Genomic DNA, 19,772 nt, shown 5'->3' with positions numbered 1-19,772 from the left:
ACCCGGCGTTCATACCACCTAAGTATATCACGACTGCCTATCTAGAGTTCATAGTGTCATTTTAGTTCTAAAATAAAAAATAAACCTTCCAACTTTAAAACGACCCACCCCTGGATCAATTTCATTAACCTTTCTTCATTGCACATTGCATAATCACAAGAGATACCCGGCGTTCATATAATCTGACCTTTCCTTTAATGGTTCAAAGGGCACATCCACTATTTATCATAATTACCCAAGTAGTGGGGTACACAAAATCTACCTGCCTACTTTCTTATTGTTCTAAAAGCAGGCAAACTGTGTAAAGCTGGAAAACATTAAACCTACATGGAAAGCTGGAAAAGTCTAAAAACACCACAGGGGCTCTTCTGTCGTTGAAAATAATAACATGGAAAGTTGGACTAAGAATGAGGAAGTTTTCCTGTATACAAGCCGAAAGTTGCTCATACAAGGAGTAGAAATTATGTTTCTGGTATTGTGTTGTCGGGTATTAACCTTTTTTGGAGCAACAGGTTATTCTGATATTCCTAGAATCTAGCCAACCTTATACATAGTAGTGTATAGTGTACAGTTTGTCTCTTTGTTTTGGACATAGAATTCGGAGTTTTTGCTGTATCCACACATGGTCGTCGATCGATGTGATGGTCTGCTATGTTTGGACACACATTTAGCTGTTCAAATGACGAAAAAATTTAGCACAATGTATTGAAGAAGGATGTTCAATAAAATTATTCGCCACAACAAACTTTCATGCCTCATTGTCAAAAATATTGGAACATTGTTTGTTCCCGGATAGATGGACTCTGTACGCCGTTCTTAGGATTGTATGAATATGGAAACAAAGGCAATAAAGATAATAATGAGGAAAAAATGATATCAACAAAATATAAAAGGAACTGTGGTAACTAATTCTAGTACAAAATGAAATGAAAAAACAGTCATCATCATGTTTCCCTGAAATCAGAAGAAGAAGAAATGGGTACCATCATTATTATTAATTAACATTAAGATCTTGTTTTGTATCTCGAATATTATTATTGAAACACGGGAGAAATCGCTGCTCCTTGCGGAAACCCAATTATGTTTCTCCATTTCTCCAATCAAAAGACAAATATACCCAGTCACATTCGAAAAATTACGAACGTGATTTTGCCATCGGTCACCTAATCATCTGAACTGATATGGCCAATTTTTCCCGTTCCTTTCAAATGCTTCGTGTATGTTGACTAAGCTATCGAAAGCTTTTTGAAGGTCAACATTTTAGCCGAGATGCACAGGGGAAACTCGTTTCATTAAACAGTGGAACAAGCACGGTGTTAATTTCATTTGTCGGTTACATGAACCTCTAGTTTCACGTTTCATGAAACGCGTTTCTCTAGTGTGCATCCTGCTTTTAGCCATAGCTGACAGTATACAAAAAGGTGCAGTTGATGTGTAATCTTAATCAGGCATTTTTAGTCTTAGCCGACGACACGACGCGACGGTGTAATGAGGTACTGAAAATTAATGTTCTGCGAAAATGTTTTAATGAAGTTATCTTTGTTTTAAAAGCTCTTACACTTTACGAGGGGCGGCTGAATGAAGGGTGTGGAATGTTAGTTGTTCAGGTACCTATTTTAATATCACTGGCAAGAACTAATTTATGTATGGGTATGATATTAGCTATTACATGATGTAATTAAATAGTGTACTGGATAGGACAAGCTATGGGAGAGGAACAATTGAGCTTTTTTTTATACTTTCCGCTGGATTATGGAGTCTTTCTCACAGGTCGAACAGCAAGTTTGCTCGATTTGGAGTTGCTTGGTTTGAATCCTGGTCTGGTCTGGAAAGTGAGATAGGAGAGGTGGAGATGAAGGGAGCGAGAGAGAGAGAGAGAGAGAGAGAGAGAGAGAGAGAGAAACGAGGGAGCGAGAGAAAGGATAAAAAGAAAAGGGATCGTCAAAGTTATCAAAACGTATTTTTTATACTTTTTATCTTTTTAACCAAATCCAGATAGGATACGTATAAGAGAGAGAGAGAGAGAGAGAGAGAGAGAGAGAGAGAGAAGGATCATGATAATGATAAACTGAGGAAGCATAGAACCAAAGAAGATGAGGAAGATTGTAAAGGAAGCATTGTAGAAGTGAATTATTATGCTACATAAATAATTTATAACCTGCGATGCAGAGCTTTAATATGAGAGAGATGGATATGAAGATAGAGAGAGAGGGAAAGAGATAGATTTCGAGAGAGAAGGGAGAGAGAGAGAGAGAGAGAGAGAGAGAGGGACAGAGAGAGAAAGAGTAGTAGAATATTAGGATTTCTACTGACAATGGGAACAAGAAACTTCCTCTCTGAACGAAGCATCTTGATAGACATGGTATCGGACGATTTCAAACATCTCCAAATTTTAGGTAATTTCAAGTCCCTCCTCCTCCTCCAAATTTCAAGTAGGCAATTTAATGTCCCTCAGAAAATGGGTAGGTCTAGCCAAAGTCCTATAGGTAGCAAAGTACTAGTCTAGCTGGGGTACTTTATTTAGGGAGGATGCCAGCCTGAAATTTCCCTTGCTAAATAAATAGTGCGAGGGGCATGTTAGCCCAAAGACATCACAAAGGCTATCCAATATCTAAAACAATATAAATGGGCCCAAACTCATAACAGTAGGCACAAACTCATAAAAGTACTATACAAGGGTAAAAACATAAAAACAAGCTATACTTAAATGACACGACAATCTAACATACCCACCAGCCCAAGACATGGGAAAAGTATCTAGATACATAGGTAGGTAATACCTACACATCCACTAATAAAGTGTATTCAGGTATTTAATATTACTCGGGGTAAAAAAGGATTACCTTGAAAAGTTCCCATGTTACAATCACCTTCATCAAAAAAGGTTTTACGGCAACTTTTTAACCCAAAAAACATTAAAGGAAGGGGGGATAAACTCAAGAAGGAGGGAGCGAAAATGGGAAAGAAACTGGATGGAAAGGGAGAATAAGGGAAGTATAATACAAGATAAAAGGCAGGGGAATAAACTGATGAAGATGGGACGCAGGGAAAAGGAGAAAGGGAGAGAGCGGATAAAAACAAGGTAAAAGGAAACCAGAAAATAATTATGGAAGATTACTTTATTTTATGAAAATCGCGTGCCAGGTTTTGGAGGAAAATTTGTCGTGCAAAACTAGGTATGTACCTATTCAATTTTACGCTTTTATAAGAGGTACCACCTACCTAACTTGAGGTGGAGATGAAAGGAGGGAAAATGAAGGGGGAGGAGAAATGAAGATTGATGGAGAGAAGAGGGAAGTGACGACTGAGGAAGAGAGAAGTAAAGGATGAGGAAAAGAAGAAGAGGAGAAATGGGAACTTGGGAACATAGGTTGAAGGTACAAGGTGAGGTATATTCCAAAGGACTTGCAGACTTTGAGCGAAGTCTGTATTTTGTAAACTTTCAACTTTCAATGTGCCGTTGCCCTCATGATATTAACATTAAGTCCCGAGCGGTTAGTCCGATTTTGACGGCATTCAACAAACATTTAGATGAAATTCAGCAACTTGAAACAAATTTCAGATTTTGGGCCCAACCGACCCTCTGCGGCCCAGAGGGGATTTATTTTCCGAGTGAGCTCTTCGGGTACTAGATTTATGGTTATGTTAGAACAATGCATGAAATACCCACTGTAGAGTGTAGGACGTGTAGGTAGACACCAATATTTGAATCGAATCTGTGTAGATGTAGACGGGACGCGTTGGGTAGCCTCAACCCCCAGGAGAGGCAACAGCCCAATATTCAAATCAGTTTCTCTCTACATACTTCCTTCTCTTTTCATCCCTCCCTCTCTCTCTGACTCTCTCTCTCTCTCTCTCTCTCTCTGACTCTCTCTCTCTCTCTCTTCAATCATAGTTTCATAAAGCATCTCCAATCTTTTATTTTATTTATTTTCATTTCATTTTTCCTCTAGATTTTTTATTCCTCCTTGATTTCATTCTGATTTGATGTTTCTCTAATTTCCTTTCGTGTAATTAAATTGAAAAATGGAAAATTTTAATGCTAATTGAAGATGGAGAGCGAGAGAGAGAGGGAGAGAGAGAAAGGGGGAGGGAGAGAGAGAGAGAGACAAAGGGAGAGAGAGATGGAGAATATGGCCAATTTTTTCCGTTCCTTTCAAATGCTTCGTGTATGTCGACTAAGCTATCGAAAGCTTTTTGAAGGTCAACTTTTTAGCCGAGATTCACAGGGGAAACTCGTTTCATTAAACAGTGGAACAAGCACGGTATTGAGTTCATCTGTCGGTTACATGAACCTCTAGTTTCACGTTTCATGAAACGCGTTTCTCTAGTGTGCATCCTGCTTTTAGCCATAGCTGACAGTATACAAAAAGGTGCAGTTGATGTGTAATCTTAATCAGGCATTTTTAGTCTTAGCCGACGGCGCGACGCGACGGTGTAATGAGGTATTGAAAATTAATATCATGAAACGCGTTTCTCTAGTGTGCATCCTGCTTTTAGCCATAGCTGACAGTATACAAAAAGGTGCAGTTGATGTGTAATCTTAATCTGGCATTTTTAGTCTTAGCCGACGGCGCGACGCGACGGTGTAATGAGGTATTGAAAATTAATGTTCTGCGAAAATGTACTAACTGTACTTGAAAAGGAACAAAATGATTACTTGAGAGATTATTTTATAGAAAACAATAAACATTAAAGCTTACCTTGTAACCTAGATATGCGAGAAGTAAGCTCTCAGACAGAGATATGATTGCCAGAATGACTTGCACGATCCAGAGGTAGATCGGGCGGCTGACCCACGTGATAGCATCCCAATTGATGATGGGGTTCTCCTGGAATGCCTCTTCCGTGAGACTGTGCGAGATGAGGAACTCGGTCTTGTTGCCAGGCGTGCAACCATAACTGAAAATGAAAATAACCATAAATGGAAACGAAAATAATAGACTAATGAACAAGAATAACTGAAATGAACTAGTAAATAACCAGACATGAAAACAAAAAGTCAACTAATAAATAACTATCAATAGCTAAAAATAACAATGATGAGCTAATAAATAACTGTACATAATTGAAAATAATAATAATGGACTAATAAATAACCATTAATGAAAATGAAAACAGGGAATTGATATAACGTACTGTGGCAAACCACAAGACAGATGAGGTCTGCATTTGAGGACGCAAAATGAAGCCCACTTATTTGAGGGTTTTTGACTTTTTGAACCTTTTCCTTACGCCTGTACCTTTCATCTTCGCTGAATTCCTTCATTTCTCAATTCTCATCTCTACATGTAATACTGCCCCTCCCTGGACCCCCACCTTAAAAAACTCTGGTAATTTTCTGCTTACTCCCTACCTTCTCGACCTCCCCGAGATCCCCTCATCTTGTCTTTCGTCTTCATTCTCTTCAGAGACGGAAAGAGGTTCAGACTCCAGGCCCCCCCTCCACAACCCTATCTCCCCCCCACAGCCCCCCCATTCCTCTCAGCTTTCATCACTCCTTTTAAATCCTCCTCCATGACACTTTACCCTTCTCTCCCTCCTATTTCTCTCTCTCTCTCTCCCTCATCTCTCTCTCTCTCTCTCTCATCTATCCCTTTCTCTCTCTCCTATTTCTACATCTCCTCCAAACACTCTCTCTCCAACGGAAATGTGCTTACTAAGACACACTTAACTCATCTTTCTTCTTTTCAGTGAAACATAGAAGAAGGATAAATTCATTTTGAAAGCAATTACACACACAGGACGAAAACCAGGGACGGATTGAGGAAGAACATTGAGGAAAACTGTATTTAGCAGAATAAGTTCTAAAAAAGAAAAGTTAATTTCAGAGTGGAAGACACTCATGAGATTAAATGAAGCGATTTCATCAATGAAGTTGGCATTACAAAGAAAACCTACGAGACCAAGTTGAGCAAGTTCCATTTAGGATTCAGAACTGAACCTAATAAAATGTTTATTGCCCTGGTCCCTCTGTTATATCTAAGAAAGAAAGGAAAGTAGGAAGAACGAATAGTTTGAAAATGTCTAACTCCTGGCCTGATAGGAGATTTCTTGTTTATAAAGAGAACGTTTGGACGTCATCTTTCAAAAGTAAAGAACCATCTGCTACAATAGCCTTTGCTATTTTTGACATCAAAGTATTCTCTGCCTGTCATGATGTTCTAGGTAGGTAACTATGTAGGTACGTCCCTCATGTAGGTAATTTATTACTTGGAGTTATACTTGTACATAGAATGCTCCAGACTTTTGCTCCACTCTTGTATCAAAAGACTAAAATGTTACTCATTCAATCAACTGCTTTCGGTGGTTTGAGTGTTGTCTCAGAGTGTCCCTAACTGCAGATCAAGCCTGCCGGGAGGCCCGCGAACGTCAAGAGTTCGAAGCGCCGCCCGGCCTTTATCTTTACAGCACGCAATGACCCAATAGACAGAAAAAGAATGGAGAAGCCCAAAGATTACGTATTTCTTTGGGCATCAAACCCGGACCTCCTGCATCCTGAGCCAGGGTGACGATGCGATATGACGATTATACTAGTGGGTACATCTAGCTAAGTTTATCAGCTTTATTACACAATGGAGAATATTGAATATTTAAATCAATAAACTTGAATTTCAAAAAGGGGTTTTCTTAACATTCACTTTTGTCTACTCCTCAACACTTCAAATTAGTAGCAACCCCTACAAGTGACCCTAAACTCCTTAAGGTCAACACAACACCCTCCACAACTCTACTACTCATCAATATCTTTGAAACCCATTGCGTAGAAGGATACCTCTTTTAAAGAAATTAAAAAGAAAATTCGATTCATAGAAATTTACCAGAAGTTTTAACTTAGGGGAGAAGGAGAGGGTGGGAGAAAGATAGGGGTAGGGGAAGATAGAGTGAGGGAGAGTGCACAGCTCTACAGTAAACTTTGCTTTTGACCCTCCTTTTTAACCCTCGCCCCCTCTCCCTCTTTTGGCCCATATCACTTGTCTCCCTCAGTGACGTATTTTGGGGACCACTTGCAGAACTTAAAAGATAATCTCCCCCCTATATCATGATATCATGAAGTAGTGATGAAACATTGAAACTATTGTTGGTGGGGATTTTACAGCTCGCAAAGTTAAGTAGATTTCTATGTAACTAATCTGAGAATGTCACAGGAGTACAGAGTAGACATACGTAGTGTTCATGGGAAGTAGGTGGTTAATGTATCACACAAGGATATACTGTGCCTTGTGACATTTGAAAATCCTCTACTCTGCCTTTTGAGTTTGATGACATCTAATGGTAGAAAATGCCTGCCTATATTTGGGAGCTATATTGCTTGACCGATGGAGTCTTAATTAATAAGTAGGGAGTGAATTGTACTATTCACGTGTTATCAAACATCTCTACTTAGACTTTCTCTCCGTAATCTCTTCACACACACTCAATTACATGTTAGATTATCGCACCTAATCTAAGCCTATAGAAAATCTTCTAACACGTGATTTTTTCAATTTCAACACTTCGCATGTCCTCCAATCATTTGAACAACATGCAAAGTAACACAATACAAGTTCGTATTGTGAGCTGTCGAAGATGTATTTTATTTAATATACCTTATTTATACTGTCTACAGAAGAAATACAGAAGAAAAGCGAGATAAACATGGGATAGAGAAAGAGGGATAATCGAATTCACCTTAATGTTTTCTCGGTCGGAGAGAAAAAAACGAAAGAAAAGTTCTGTTTACTTCCTCAAAGCTCGTCTGAAGAGCAGAACGGAGGATTAAATACAGGGTTTGCTTCCCTGCTTCAAGAACAAAGGAGATACCTAGTGTTAGTCTAATAAATAAGGGCTTCAATCCCAGCCAAAGCATAGAAGTTAAAGAAACTTCTAAATATTGAAGATTTCCCCGATAACTTTCAGATATTTTGTAAGATTCAATTGAAATTTGGCAAAAATTTACAACTCTCAGCGAATAGACTAACTGTCCACGCCTTTGTAGATCATGTCATGTTTCTTCGATCTTCCCTTCACCATTGGGGGATAGATAGGGTTCAGGGACGTGTCTCCGGCCAATATAACAAAACATACTCTATTCTCTTCTAGACTATTCTAATTCTACCACACCACCCCGTATGTTTTATGAAAAACGTTATTTCAATCATGTTTATTAATGTGGTATCATTTATTATTTTATACCTTTATTGATTTCCTCTGTGTTTGCTTTCAGTTCTCCCTTGTCCTTCTTCCTTCTTTCCGATGAAAATTGCTTTTTTTCTTATCGAAGTTTTTAGGTCTATGATGGTAAAGCCAGCAAAGTTCAGTTTATGTTTATCATTCAATTCCTCTGTGTTTGCTTTCAGTTCTCCCTTGTCCTTCTTCCTTCTTTCCGATGAAAATTGCTTTTTTTCTTATCGAAGTTTTTAGGTCTCTGATGGTAAAGCCAGCAAAGTTCAGTTTATGTTTATCATTCAATTTTAGGAGCGTTAAAAAAATAAGGAAAATAAAAAAGGAAAAATCACAGTGCTGTATTAAAGTTTGAAAATCTGTTCTGATAACGGGATTTATGTACGTCAAAGAATAGGTGAAGGAAGGCACGCTGTAGCAGTTTTAAAAGGAAATCACTGGGTAACACATCAAATTCCTCTTATTACGGACAAATTTTTTTTTCAGTGTAGGAGCGTTAAAAAAAAATAAGGAAAATAAAAAAGGAAAAATCACAGTGCTGTATTAAAGTTTGAAAATCTGTTCTGATAACGGGATTATTGTACGTCAAAGAATAGGTGAGTAGAGCTTGGGTAAATGTCTAGATCGTGCAACAACCCCATTTTCCTGTGCTTTCTATTACCCCCGTCCCACCATGTTGCTTATTATTATTAATTGCTTAATAAATTTATTATTATTACATTTCCCTCTAAAATTTTAATGAAGTTATCTTTGTTTTAAAAGCTCTTACACTTTACGAGGGGCGGCTGAATGAAGGGTGTGGAATGTTAGTTGTTCAGGTATTTTAATATCACTGGCAAGAAGGTTAAGGGTTAAAAGCCAAGTGACCAATGCGATTCGATGGCCTACGATGTGAAATGTAATGTACCTATGGACCATTTTCATTGATCAACATAGTATGCTGTACACGACGGTTGCGAATTCTGCGGTCCAACCAAAAATCCATAAAGTTCCAGATCAGTGTCATTGATTGTATATATTTAGTTGGAAGTGTAAACGAAAGACATCAGTATGACCCCGGCATTTGTTTGGAACGTTAAGGGTTAAAAGCCAAGTGACCAATGCGATGCGATGGCCTACGATGTGAAATGTGATGTACCTATGGACCATTTTCATTGTTCAACATAGTATGCTGTACACGAAGTTTGCGAATTCAGCGGTCCAACCAAAAATCCATAAGGTTCCAGATCAGTGTCATTGATTGTATTTATTTAGTTGGAAGTGTAAACGAAAGACATCAGTATGACCCCGGCATTTGTTTAAAACCAAAACTATTGAAAATGTAACGTGAGGGCAGTGTGTTCCTCCCTCTACCCTTATTTAGACAGAAAAAGGCAAAGACATTGGCGGAAAGATATTTCCAAGAATTCTAATTGTTCTACCAGTAGAGCCGCATTTCTCTACTTCAACACAGGTAGGTACCTGTTTATTATTATTTAGCCCACAAACATTGCCCTAGAAACGAAAATTATGGTACACTAGTACCTACTACCAGTATGAAACTACCACATTAATCTTGAAAAATAATTAAACCGAAAGACTTTTGATACTTACAGTAAATATAAAAGGAACTGTGGTAACTAATTCTAGTACAAAATGAAATGAAAAAACAGTCATCATCATGTTTCCCTGAAATCAGAAGAAGAAATGGGTACCATCATTATTATTCATTACCATTAAGATCTTGTTTTGTATCTCGAATATTATTATTGAAACACGGGAGAAATGGCTGCTCCTTGTGGAAACCCAATTATGTTTCTCCATTTCTCCAGTCAAAAGACAAAATATACCCAGTCACATTCGAAAAATTACGAACGTGATTTTGCCATCGGTCACCTAATCATCTGAACTGATATGGCCAATTTTGAGCCTTGAACATAGTAACGACCCTCGCAGAAATTCAAGAAATTGAGCTGAGTTTGTACCGTTCTTCCGAACTTCTGCATTTGACATAAAAATCCCCCCTTTTCCATCTCTCCTCTCTTGCAAAACCCTCCCTCTTTCTGAGTCCTTATTCCCTTCCTTTCTCTTCGCTCCCTACCTCCCTCCTACTTTTCTCCCTAACTTATCGCCCTCCTTCCTATTCCCTCGATCTTTCCTCCCCATTTTATCTTATCTTTTAAAATATCAAAACTTGAGATGTTGAACAACGGAACGTCAAGTTTTGTTCAACAAACAGGCAGCCACCTCCTTATCTTGACTTCTCAAGTAATTCATTATTCAGATCTCGAGATGAGGAGAGGTGAGTAGCGAGGAGCGTGTACTCAATGCTCAATGTACACACACTGGGTACTTGAAAGTGAGAGTACACATCAGGCTGAGTTTCTCCACTTAATATAAAAGTCTACTATGTACAACAACAAGGACGACGACGACAACAACAACAACAACAACAACAGCAACACCATAAACAAAAACAACAATGACAACAAAAACAACTACTTTTTCCCCTATACCTACATATTTCCCCACTTCTATTTTAGTCCAAAGGTCAATTTCGAAGGGAATTGATATAACGTACTGTGGCAAACCACAAGACAGATGAGGTCTGCATTTGAGGACGCAAAATGAAGCCCACTTATTTGAGGGTTTTTGACTTTTTGAACCTTTTCCTTACGCCTGTACCTTTCATCTTCCCTGAACTCTGAACTCCTTCATTTCGCAATTCTCATCTCTACATGTAATAGGTACTGCCCCTCCCTGGACCCCCACCTTAAAAAACTCTGGTAATTTTCTCCTTACTCCCTACCTTCTCGACCTCCACGAGATCCCCTCATCTTGTCTTTCGTCTTCATTCTCTTCAGAGACGGAAAGAGGTTCAGACTCCAGGCCCCCCCTCCACAACCCTATCTCCCCCCCACAGCCCCCCCATTCCTCTCAGCTTTCATCACTCCTTTTAAATCCTCCTCCATGACACTTTACCCTTCTCTCCCTCCTATTTCTCTCTCTCTCTCTCCCTCATCTCTCTCTCTCTCTCTCTCATCTATCCCTTTCTCTCTCTCCTATTTCTACATCTCCTCCAAACACTCTCTCTCCAACGGAAATGTGCTTACTAAGACACACTTAACTCATCTTTCTTCTTTTCAGTGAAACATAGAAGAAGGATAAATTCATTTTGAAAGCAATTACACACACAGGACGAAAACCAGGGACGGATTGAGGAAGAACATTGAGGAAAACTGTATTTAGCAGAATAAGTTCTAAAAAAGAAAAGTTAATTTCAGAGTGGAAGACACTCATGAGATTAAATGAAGCGATTTCATCAATGAAGTTGGCATTACAAAGAAAACCTACGAGACCAAGTTGAGCAAGTTCCATTTAGGATTCAGAACTGAACCTAATAAAATGTTTATTGCCCTGGTCCCTCTGTTATATCTAAGAAAGAAAGGAAAGTAGGAAGAACGAATAGTTTGAAAATGTCTAACTCCTGGCCTGATAGGAGATTTCTTGTTTATAAAGAGAACGTTTGGACGTCATCTTTCAAAAGTAAAGAACCATCTGCTACAATAGCCTTTGCTATTTTTGACATCAAAGTATTCTCTGCCTGTCATGATGTTCTAGGTAGGTAACTATGTAGGTACGTCCCTCATGTAGGTAATTTATTACTTGGAGTTATACTTGTACATAGAATGCTCCAGACTTTTGCTCCACTCTTGTATCAAAAGACTAAAATGTTACTCATTCAATCAACTGCTTTCGGTGGTTTGAGTGTTGTCTCAGAGTGTCCCTAACTGCAGATCAAGCCTGCCGGGAGGCCCGCGAACGTCAAGAGTTCGAAGCGCCGCCCGGCCTTTATCTTTACAGCACGCAATGACCCAATAGACAGAAAAAGAATGGAGAAGCCCAAAGATTACGTATTTCTTTGGGCATCAAACCCGGACCTCCTGCATCCTGAGCCAGGGTGACGATGCGATATGACGATTATACTAGTGGGTACATCTAGCTAAGTTTATCAGCTTTATTACACAATGGAGAATATTGAATATTTAAATCAATAAACTTGAATTTCAAAAAGGGTTTTCTTAACATTCACTTTTGTCTACTCCTCAACACTCCAAATTAGTAGCAACCCCTACAAGTGACCCTAAACTCCTTAAGGTCAACACAACACCCTCCACAACTCTACTACTCATCAATATCTTTGAAACCCATTGCGTAGAAGGATACCTCTTTTAAAGAAATTAAAAAGAAAATTCGATTCATAGAAATTTACCAGAAGTTTTAACTTAGGGGAGAAGGAGAGGGTGGGAGAAAGATAGGGGTAGGGGAAGATAGAGTGAGGGAGAGTGCACAGCTCTACAGTAAACTTTGCTTTTGACCCTCCTTTTTAACCCTCGCCCCCTCTCCCTCTTTTGGCCCATATCACTTGTCTCCCTCAGTGACGTATTTGGGGAGCACTTGCAAGTCCTCTGAACTTAAAACATAATCTCCCTCCCTATATCATGAAGTAGTGATGAAACATTGAAACTAATTATTATTATTATTTGACGAATATGTAGTTTTGATATCAGACAATGCATATTGGACTAACTTTAAATGGACATCTAATTTCCTGTAACTCTCTGTAACTGTTACTTCAAAATCGTTGCCTTCAGCATGAAATGTGTTGAATTTTTAATCGAGTTCAATTTATTGGGTCAAACAGCAATGCTTTTCGTCACGAGGTCACGTGACGGTTTCTAGTCCCCATCTTCTTCCTTCCCCTCCTCCACCGCCTTTGAATAATTCACCTGTCGAATAAGTTTCGTGGTCTATTGCGACCTGTTCAGTCCGCCAGCCCTAGTAAAGTAGGTTCTCTGTAACTGTTACTTCAAAATCGTTGCCTTCAGCATGAAATGTGTTGAATTTTTAATCGAGTTCAATTTATTGGGTCAAACAGCATTGCTTTTCATCACGAGGTCACGTGACACGTGTCGGTTTCCAGTCCCCATCTTCTTCCTTCCCCTCCTCCACTGCCTATGAATAATTCACCTGTCGAATAAGTTTCGTGATCTAATCCGGCCTATTCAGTCCGCCAGCCCTAGTAAAGTAGGTAAGTAGGTAGTGTTTGTCCTATCTATAAACAGTCTTATTCAGTCCACAAGCCCTAGTAAGAAGGTAGCTATAGTGTGTGTCCATTTGACCAGTGTCCTATCTATAAAGAGTCATATCTGCTCAATAAATACTAGCCTTATAAAGCGCTTTCTCGAACAAGAATAAGAATTACCACACAGGGGGGCTAAATTTCTCATCCTTTCAGCCTGATTAGCATTTAGTCCCAGGGGCCAGACATCTGCAGGCTATAATTTCAAACATAATGACCCTCAACCCCTTCAAACCACACCCACCAGGGAGACAAAAGGGACAATGTTCACCGAACCATTTCACACTGACAATACTACACTGAACGGTGGCATTGTTTTCAAATCGATTCTCATCCTTTCAGCCTGATTAGCATTTAGTCCCAGGGGCCAGACATCTGCAGGCTATAATTTCAAACATAATGACCCTCAACCCCTACAAAACCACACCCACCAGGGAGACAAAAGGGACAATGTTCACCGAACCATTTCAAACTGACAATACTACACTGAACGGTGGCATTGTTTTCAAATCGCATTAATTTCCAATTCTAAGCCTTGGTAGCTCCAATATTTCAACCCCGTGTCCTTTTCAATGTAGCACCAGCTAGGGCCGTATCCTTTGTCGAGGGGGAGGGGGCGAGGGTCCAAACAGTGATGTGACGGGGGGTGGATGGCCCAAATTTTCAGAGTCTGAAGTACAGTAAAAGAGAAAAATGAAGCTCGAGAGCGGGGCGGGGGCCGAGGGTGCCCCCTTCCTAAATAAGGCCCTGGCGCCAGCACCCAGTCCACTCCAGTACACATTAGTGCCTCATTCCATTCTTTTCATATGATGCATGGAGACATTGTTCATTGTTTTAGAACAAGAGAAACGTGAAAGGCTTGGTTGGTATGGAACTGATACAAATGAGAATCAGATTTTAACATGTATTGTCTAACGTCATTGACAACTAAAATCCTACGTAAGGACACCTAGAGTAAGGATTTCGCCTTGCGTCTTATAATACCTACAAGGATTTTGCAGGAATCTCTTGTTTGTGTGATACTGAGATGCGTATCTAATTTCTCTAAGAGTTTACACGTCTACAGTCAAGAATAGATTCAGTATAAGACACGCAATCACGCATCCACCGTTCTTGGCACTGGGAAAATAAATTTCCATGATTTATCTCGACGTAAAGTGCGGAGGAAAAAGTTCAAAGCCCACAATATTTCATTCACTTTGCAAAAGGCCAAACCATAATTTACTTTTTTTCTCCAAAATATCAAAATGGAACATCTCCCTTTTAATCAATATCTTTACAAAATGATACTGTAATGTCTTTTCCATCCGCCTACTCACAGCCATTAAAACCCATAACTAAGCCAAGAAAAATCATAAAATAAGGTCATAAATTTTTCGCAAAAATAGGAAACCCAAAGCTTAAAGCGTGATATGTGATGAAGCTGCCAGGAAGAAGTTTAATATCTTATTGGGATTTAAGGAATCTGAACCTTAGCTTCACCGAGAAGGAAAGCTAATACAAGAATTTCAGCATAAGTTGAGTTTGAGACGACCTCAAATTTTGAAATGTGGAATTTTTACGAGTAGGGTTTTTTTATGATGTGTTTTATAAAGTTCAGATTCAGTATTTCGTAGCAATTTCAAGATTTGCAGACATTGTTCATGATAGAGAATGGAAAAGATTGCTTTCTAGTTCTAGAGTTCCTGATGGGCTCACGCAGCCTCCTAGAACCCAGCATTGGGGTAAGGTTTAACTCCCCTGGAGGTCCCAATCAATCTATGGGGACCTTTTCAAGAATAAAGTTATGAGCTTATAAATTGACCTCAAGTTTATATTAGGATTATTATAAAACACTTACTTGAACGTTGATTCTTTATAAAGTACAGCTGCAGTCTTTCTTTGAACGTGTTCTCATTGACGTAATACTCCACGCGGACCCTGTAAGCCAAACCAAAATAAAATCAAAATATTAGACATTGCAATATCATAAGATCACAAAACAACTTATTTGTTACCTACATGAATCGCGGACCCTGTAAGCCGAACCAAAATAAAATCAAATATTAGACATTGCAATATCATAAGATCACAAAAGAGGGTAAAATTGTTAATGTGTTAAATACATTAATACATTTGAAATACCCACAACTTACCACTCACCACTCAGCATCATGAAGAGAAAATTGGAATTTCTAGTTTCTAGGGTACGTGTTACGAAATGGGAGGTGAAAGTTGTTTCAATTGGGAATAGAATGCAAAATTCAAGAGACATCTTTGGACGTTTTGTTGTTGGTTATATTGTTGGACATCATCTAAAAGATGAATTTCTAAAGTCGTCCACTTTAAGGACGAAATTAGAAGTATAACAGTCAACCCTTGTCTGAAGAGTCTGAAGACGACTACTTGAAAAGGTGAAAAACAAGTAGAAGATTCTTATCAGACCACAAGAGGAAATCTATGTGTCCCAAATGGTCAATAGAGTTGGGGTACGACAGGTAAAATAAATTGCGTCAGGTAAGAATAAAATTATTATTTCCAGGAAGACATTTTTGGGGTACACAGTACACATAAAAAACACTTGAGAGTCGTGGAGACGAAGAAAACTTCTGGTTTTTCATGACAGACAAATGAGGATTGTGCATTCCCATGTAGTTCTACGTTGCATCTTGAAGTTTACAGGCATTGACGTAATACTCCACGCGGACCCTGTAAGCCAAACCAAAATAAAATCAAAATATTAGACATTGCAATATCATAAGATCACAAAAGGGGGTAAAATTGTTAATGTAATAAATGCATGAATAAATCTGAAATACCCACAACTCACCCTCAGCACCATGAAGAGAAAATTGGAATTTCTATATACCTAGTTTCTAGGGTACGTGTTACGAAATGGGAGGTGAAAGTTGTTTCAATTGGGAATAGAATGCAAAATTCAAAAGAGACATCTTTGGACGTTTTGTTGTTGGTTATATTGTTGAACATCATCTAAAAGATGAATTTCTAAATTCGTCCACCTAAGGACGAAATTGGAAGTATAACAGTCAACCTTTGTCTGAAGAGTCTGAAGACGACTATTTGAAAAGGTGAAAAACAAGTAGAAGATTCTTATCAGACCATAAGATGAAATCTGTCTGAAGACGACTATTTGAAAAGGTGAAAAACAAGTAGAAGATTCTTATCAGACCACAAGAGGAAATCTATGTGTCCCAAATGGTCAATAGAGTTGGGGTACGACAGGTAAAATAAATTGCGTCAGGTAAGAATAAAATTATTATTTCCAGGAAGACACTTTTGGGGTTTAACACATAAAAAACACTTGAATGGTCAATAGAGTTGGGGTACGACAGGTAAAATAAATTGCGTCAGGTAAGAATAAAATTATTATTTCCAGGAAGACACTTTTGGGGTACATATAAAAAACACTTGAGAGTCGTGGAGACGAAGAAAACTTCTGGTTTTTCATGACAGATAAATGAGGATTGTGCATTCCCATGTAGTTCTACGTTGCACCTTGAAGTTTACAGGGAATTTGAATTTTTATTTAAATTAGGGCATTGGGATCAAAAGAAATAGAAATGTATTGAAGAACAAAATGTTGCATAAAATGGTACCCAAAGTTATCAGGGCCTCTTACACTAGATAAAATTGGATTTCAGAATAATAATCCAAAACACCATTTTTTACTTTCTTTACCCTATAGTAAGGAAAGTAATGTAATCGGGTCAAATTTTCGATGGTGAGTTTTTGATGCCAAAACACGTTTTGACGTCCCTAGAGCCTAAATCCAAAGTTTCAGCCATTGGTCCGTGTGTGTATCTCTCCTGTCTGTAAACAAAATATCTCGAGAACGGTAAGAGCTAGAGACTTGAAATTTGGTATGTATCTTTCAAATGTGACAAGAATGCGACACTAAACAAAATATCTCGAGAACGGTAAGAGCTAGCGACTTGAAATTTGGTATGTAGCTGTCAAATGTGACAAGGATGCGGCACGAAACTTTTGGTTAAGATCGGTGCATTGGTTGGCGAAGAGACTTGAAATTTGGTATGTAGCTGTCAAATGTGACAAGGATGCGACACGAAACTTTTGGTTAGGATCGGTGCAACGGTTGGCGGCATTTTACAGCATGCAGCTGTCAAATGTGACAAGGATGCGACACGAAACTTTTGGTTAAGACCGGTGCAACGCTTGGCGGCATTTTACCGCTTTTTGGCGGTTTTCGGTCTATTAACAATATCTCGGGAACGGTATGAGCTAGAGACTTGAAATTTGGTATGTAGTTCACAAATGTGACAAGGATGCAACAGAAAACGTTAGTTAAGATAGGTGCTGCGCTTGGCGGTATTTTGACCACTTTTGGACGGATTTCGACCGTTTTTGGCGGTTTTCAGCTATACCGAGTTAAGATAGGTGCTGCGCTTGGCGGTATTTTGACCGCTTTTGGACGGATTTCGACCGAAATGTTGCATAAAATGGTAACTCAAAGAGAAGAAAAATACCTACATTCTAAATATTGTATGTAGATTAGATAGGTACATATTGCCATGTCGGCAGAAGACTTGTTAAACGTTAAAGGCCTTTTAACATTACAAAATCTACTTATTAATTGATTTTCGGACTTTCCAATGGTTTACAACAAATATTACTTTGTAATTTTAAATTTAGAACAGGAGCAGGGGAAGATTCGGGCAGATCAGCTAAGATCCCATACAAAATCAAGTAAGCAGGATGGAGCACCAAGTCAACATCTTCACTAAACCCTCCAACCTCCAAATCCTTCATCAGCCTGAAATATATCTTGCTTCTCACATAGAAAACTTCGTCCAAAGTATTTCTATTACTCCCACGAGGGAGTTCAAGGGGAAGAAATCCCCCTGTTCCTCCAATCGAAGGAAATATTTCCGACTTTCCCCCCTCTTTCAAAGGTCCCTTTCCCTCTGAACAACTATAGATACCTCAACTGACGACAAAACTTTTTATGTGCACGTTGTATGAGGAAATCTATTTCTTCCCATTTTCTTTTTTGACTGAATAGGGCCCGAAGAAAGGGATTTTCACAGTATTGTCCTTTGTCGTCGTTTTCGTTACCTAACTTCGAATCTTCAAAGTTTACAATCTCGATTCTAAAGCTGTGTGAGCTGTGTCCACACATAGTGGACGGCCGTCGATCGACTAAGTGTGGACACAGTTTAAGGACCAACACATAAAATCATTAATACTTCTACTGTCTCATTTAATCACCACATACTGCGGCTTTAAGAGAGCTAGCTAAAGGTTTGAATAACCCCTCATTGTGACAACAGGATTTTTCCCTGCTGAATCCCAGACCTGATTTCCACCACATTTTTATGTGCACGTTGTATGAGGAAATCTATTTCTTCCCATTTTCTTTTTTGACTGGATAGGGCCCGAAGAAAGGGATTTTCACACTGTTCTCTTTTTTTCGTTGTCTGCTTCGAATCTTCAAAGTTTTTACAATCTCAATTCTAAAGCTGTGTCCACACATAGTGGACGGCCGTCGATCGATGTGGACACAGCTTAAGGACCAACACATAAAATCATTAAATACTCGTGCAGTCTCATTTAATCCCCACGCTGTGGCTTTAAGGGAGCTAGCCAAAAATCTGAATAACCCCTCCTTGACACAACAAGATTTTTCCCTGCTGAATCCCAGACCTGATTTCCACCACAGCAGCGCACGTTACAGGAAATAAAAACGAAAATGTTTCTATCATTTTCTCTGCAGGTAATTTTCAAAACGAGAAAAAAAGTTAAAAGAAAATTGGGAGAGAGAAAAACCATCAAGGATTTCAATGTTTATGTGTGCCTACATGTGAAATTCCACAACTTTGACCAGGCAATGCGAAGTGGATTGTGTAAAGAAAAAGTGTTTTTATGGGACTATGTGGCTGTGTAAGCCTTGTAAGAGACACAAAAAAAGGAAGGATAAGATAGAATATAGAGGGAGAGGGAGATAGAGGGAAGGGGGGAGAGAGAGAAAGGGAGAGAGGGAGCTATCAGCACCTACTGAGGTTCAAATTTCACACAAAGATAAACTTTGTAAATAACAAAATAACTGATTGAACGAAAGAAGTTAGTTTTTTTTCAAGAGGTTTGATAGAAGGAACTGTAACTGCTAAGGTTTTATCGTCCCGAAGGCGAAGAGGGAAGGACAGGATAGGAGAAAGCCGGCCATTTCGAGAACGAACCTTATCTGTTTAGGATAAAATTTGCCCCGGGCGGGAATGGAGGTAATGGTCCTGTATAGAGTCTATGAGGGACCCTGATTGAAACCTCTGGGCTAGATCAACTATATCATGTTATCTCACAGGGTACGAGTGTATCAATGTATCATGCAATAAAATCATAAATAGGTATAGGTACCTACTTTCCCTCGGTGTATTTATTGAGATGAATTTGGAGTTTATTCGAAACAGAAAATCCAGGAGGATAAATATTATGTATTCAAAAGCAGAGGAAAAACGGGGGGGGGGGGGGTGGG

General features: G+C 38.9%; 1 protein-coding gene across 1 annotated transcript in view; it reads right to left on the bottom strand.

Annotated features, from left to right (window-relative positions):
- The window catches only part of LOC103507881 (potassium channel subfamily T member 2-like), a 57,818-nt gene extending 42,381 nt beyond the window's left edge, over positions 1 to 15,437 (bottom strand). The window contains exons 1-5 of the mRNA XM_008472400.1: positions 15,421 to 15,437; positions 15,126 to 15,205; positions 13,871 to 13,955; positions 4,704 to 4,902; positions 882 to 954 (exon numbers count right to left, since the gene is read on the bottom strand). Coding sequence (XP_008470622.1) covers positions 882 to 954; positions 4,704 to 4,902; positions 13,871 to 13,955; positions 15,126 to 15,205; positions 15,421 to 15,437 — 454 coding nt within the window. The remainder of the gene's footprint in view (positions 1 to 881; positions 955 to 4,703; positions 4,903 to 13,870; positions 13,956 to 15,125; positions 15,206 to 15,420) is intronic.
- Between the last annotated feature and the right edge of the window lie 4,335 nt (positions 15,438 to 19,772).

This window comes from Diaphorina citri, unplaced genomic scaffold (assembly GCF_000475195.1).
Source record: "Diaphorina citri unplaced genomic scaffold, Diaci psyllid genome assembly version 1.1 scaffold18, whole genome shotgun sequence".
In the NCBI taxonomy this organism is placed as follows: Eukaryota; Metazoa; Arthropoda; class Insecta; order Hemiptera; family Psyllidae; genus Diaphorina; species Diaphorina citri.
Note: the sequence above shows the minus strand (reverse complement) of the source record. Positions and strands in the feature narration are given on the sequence as shown.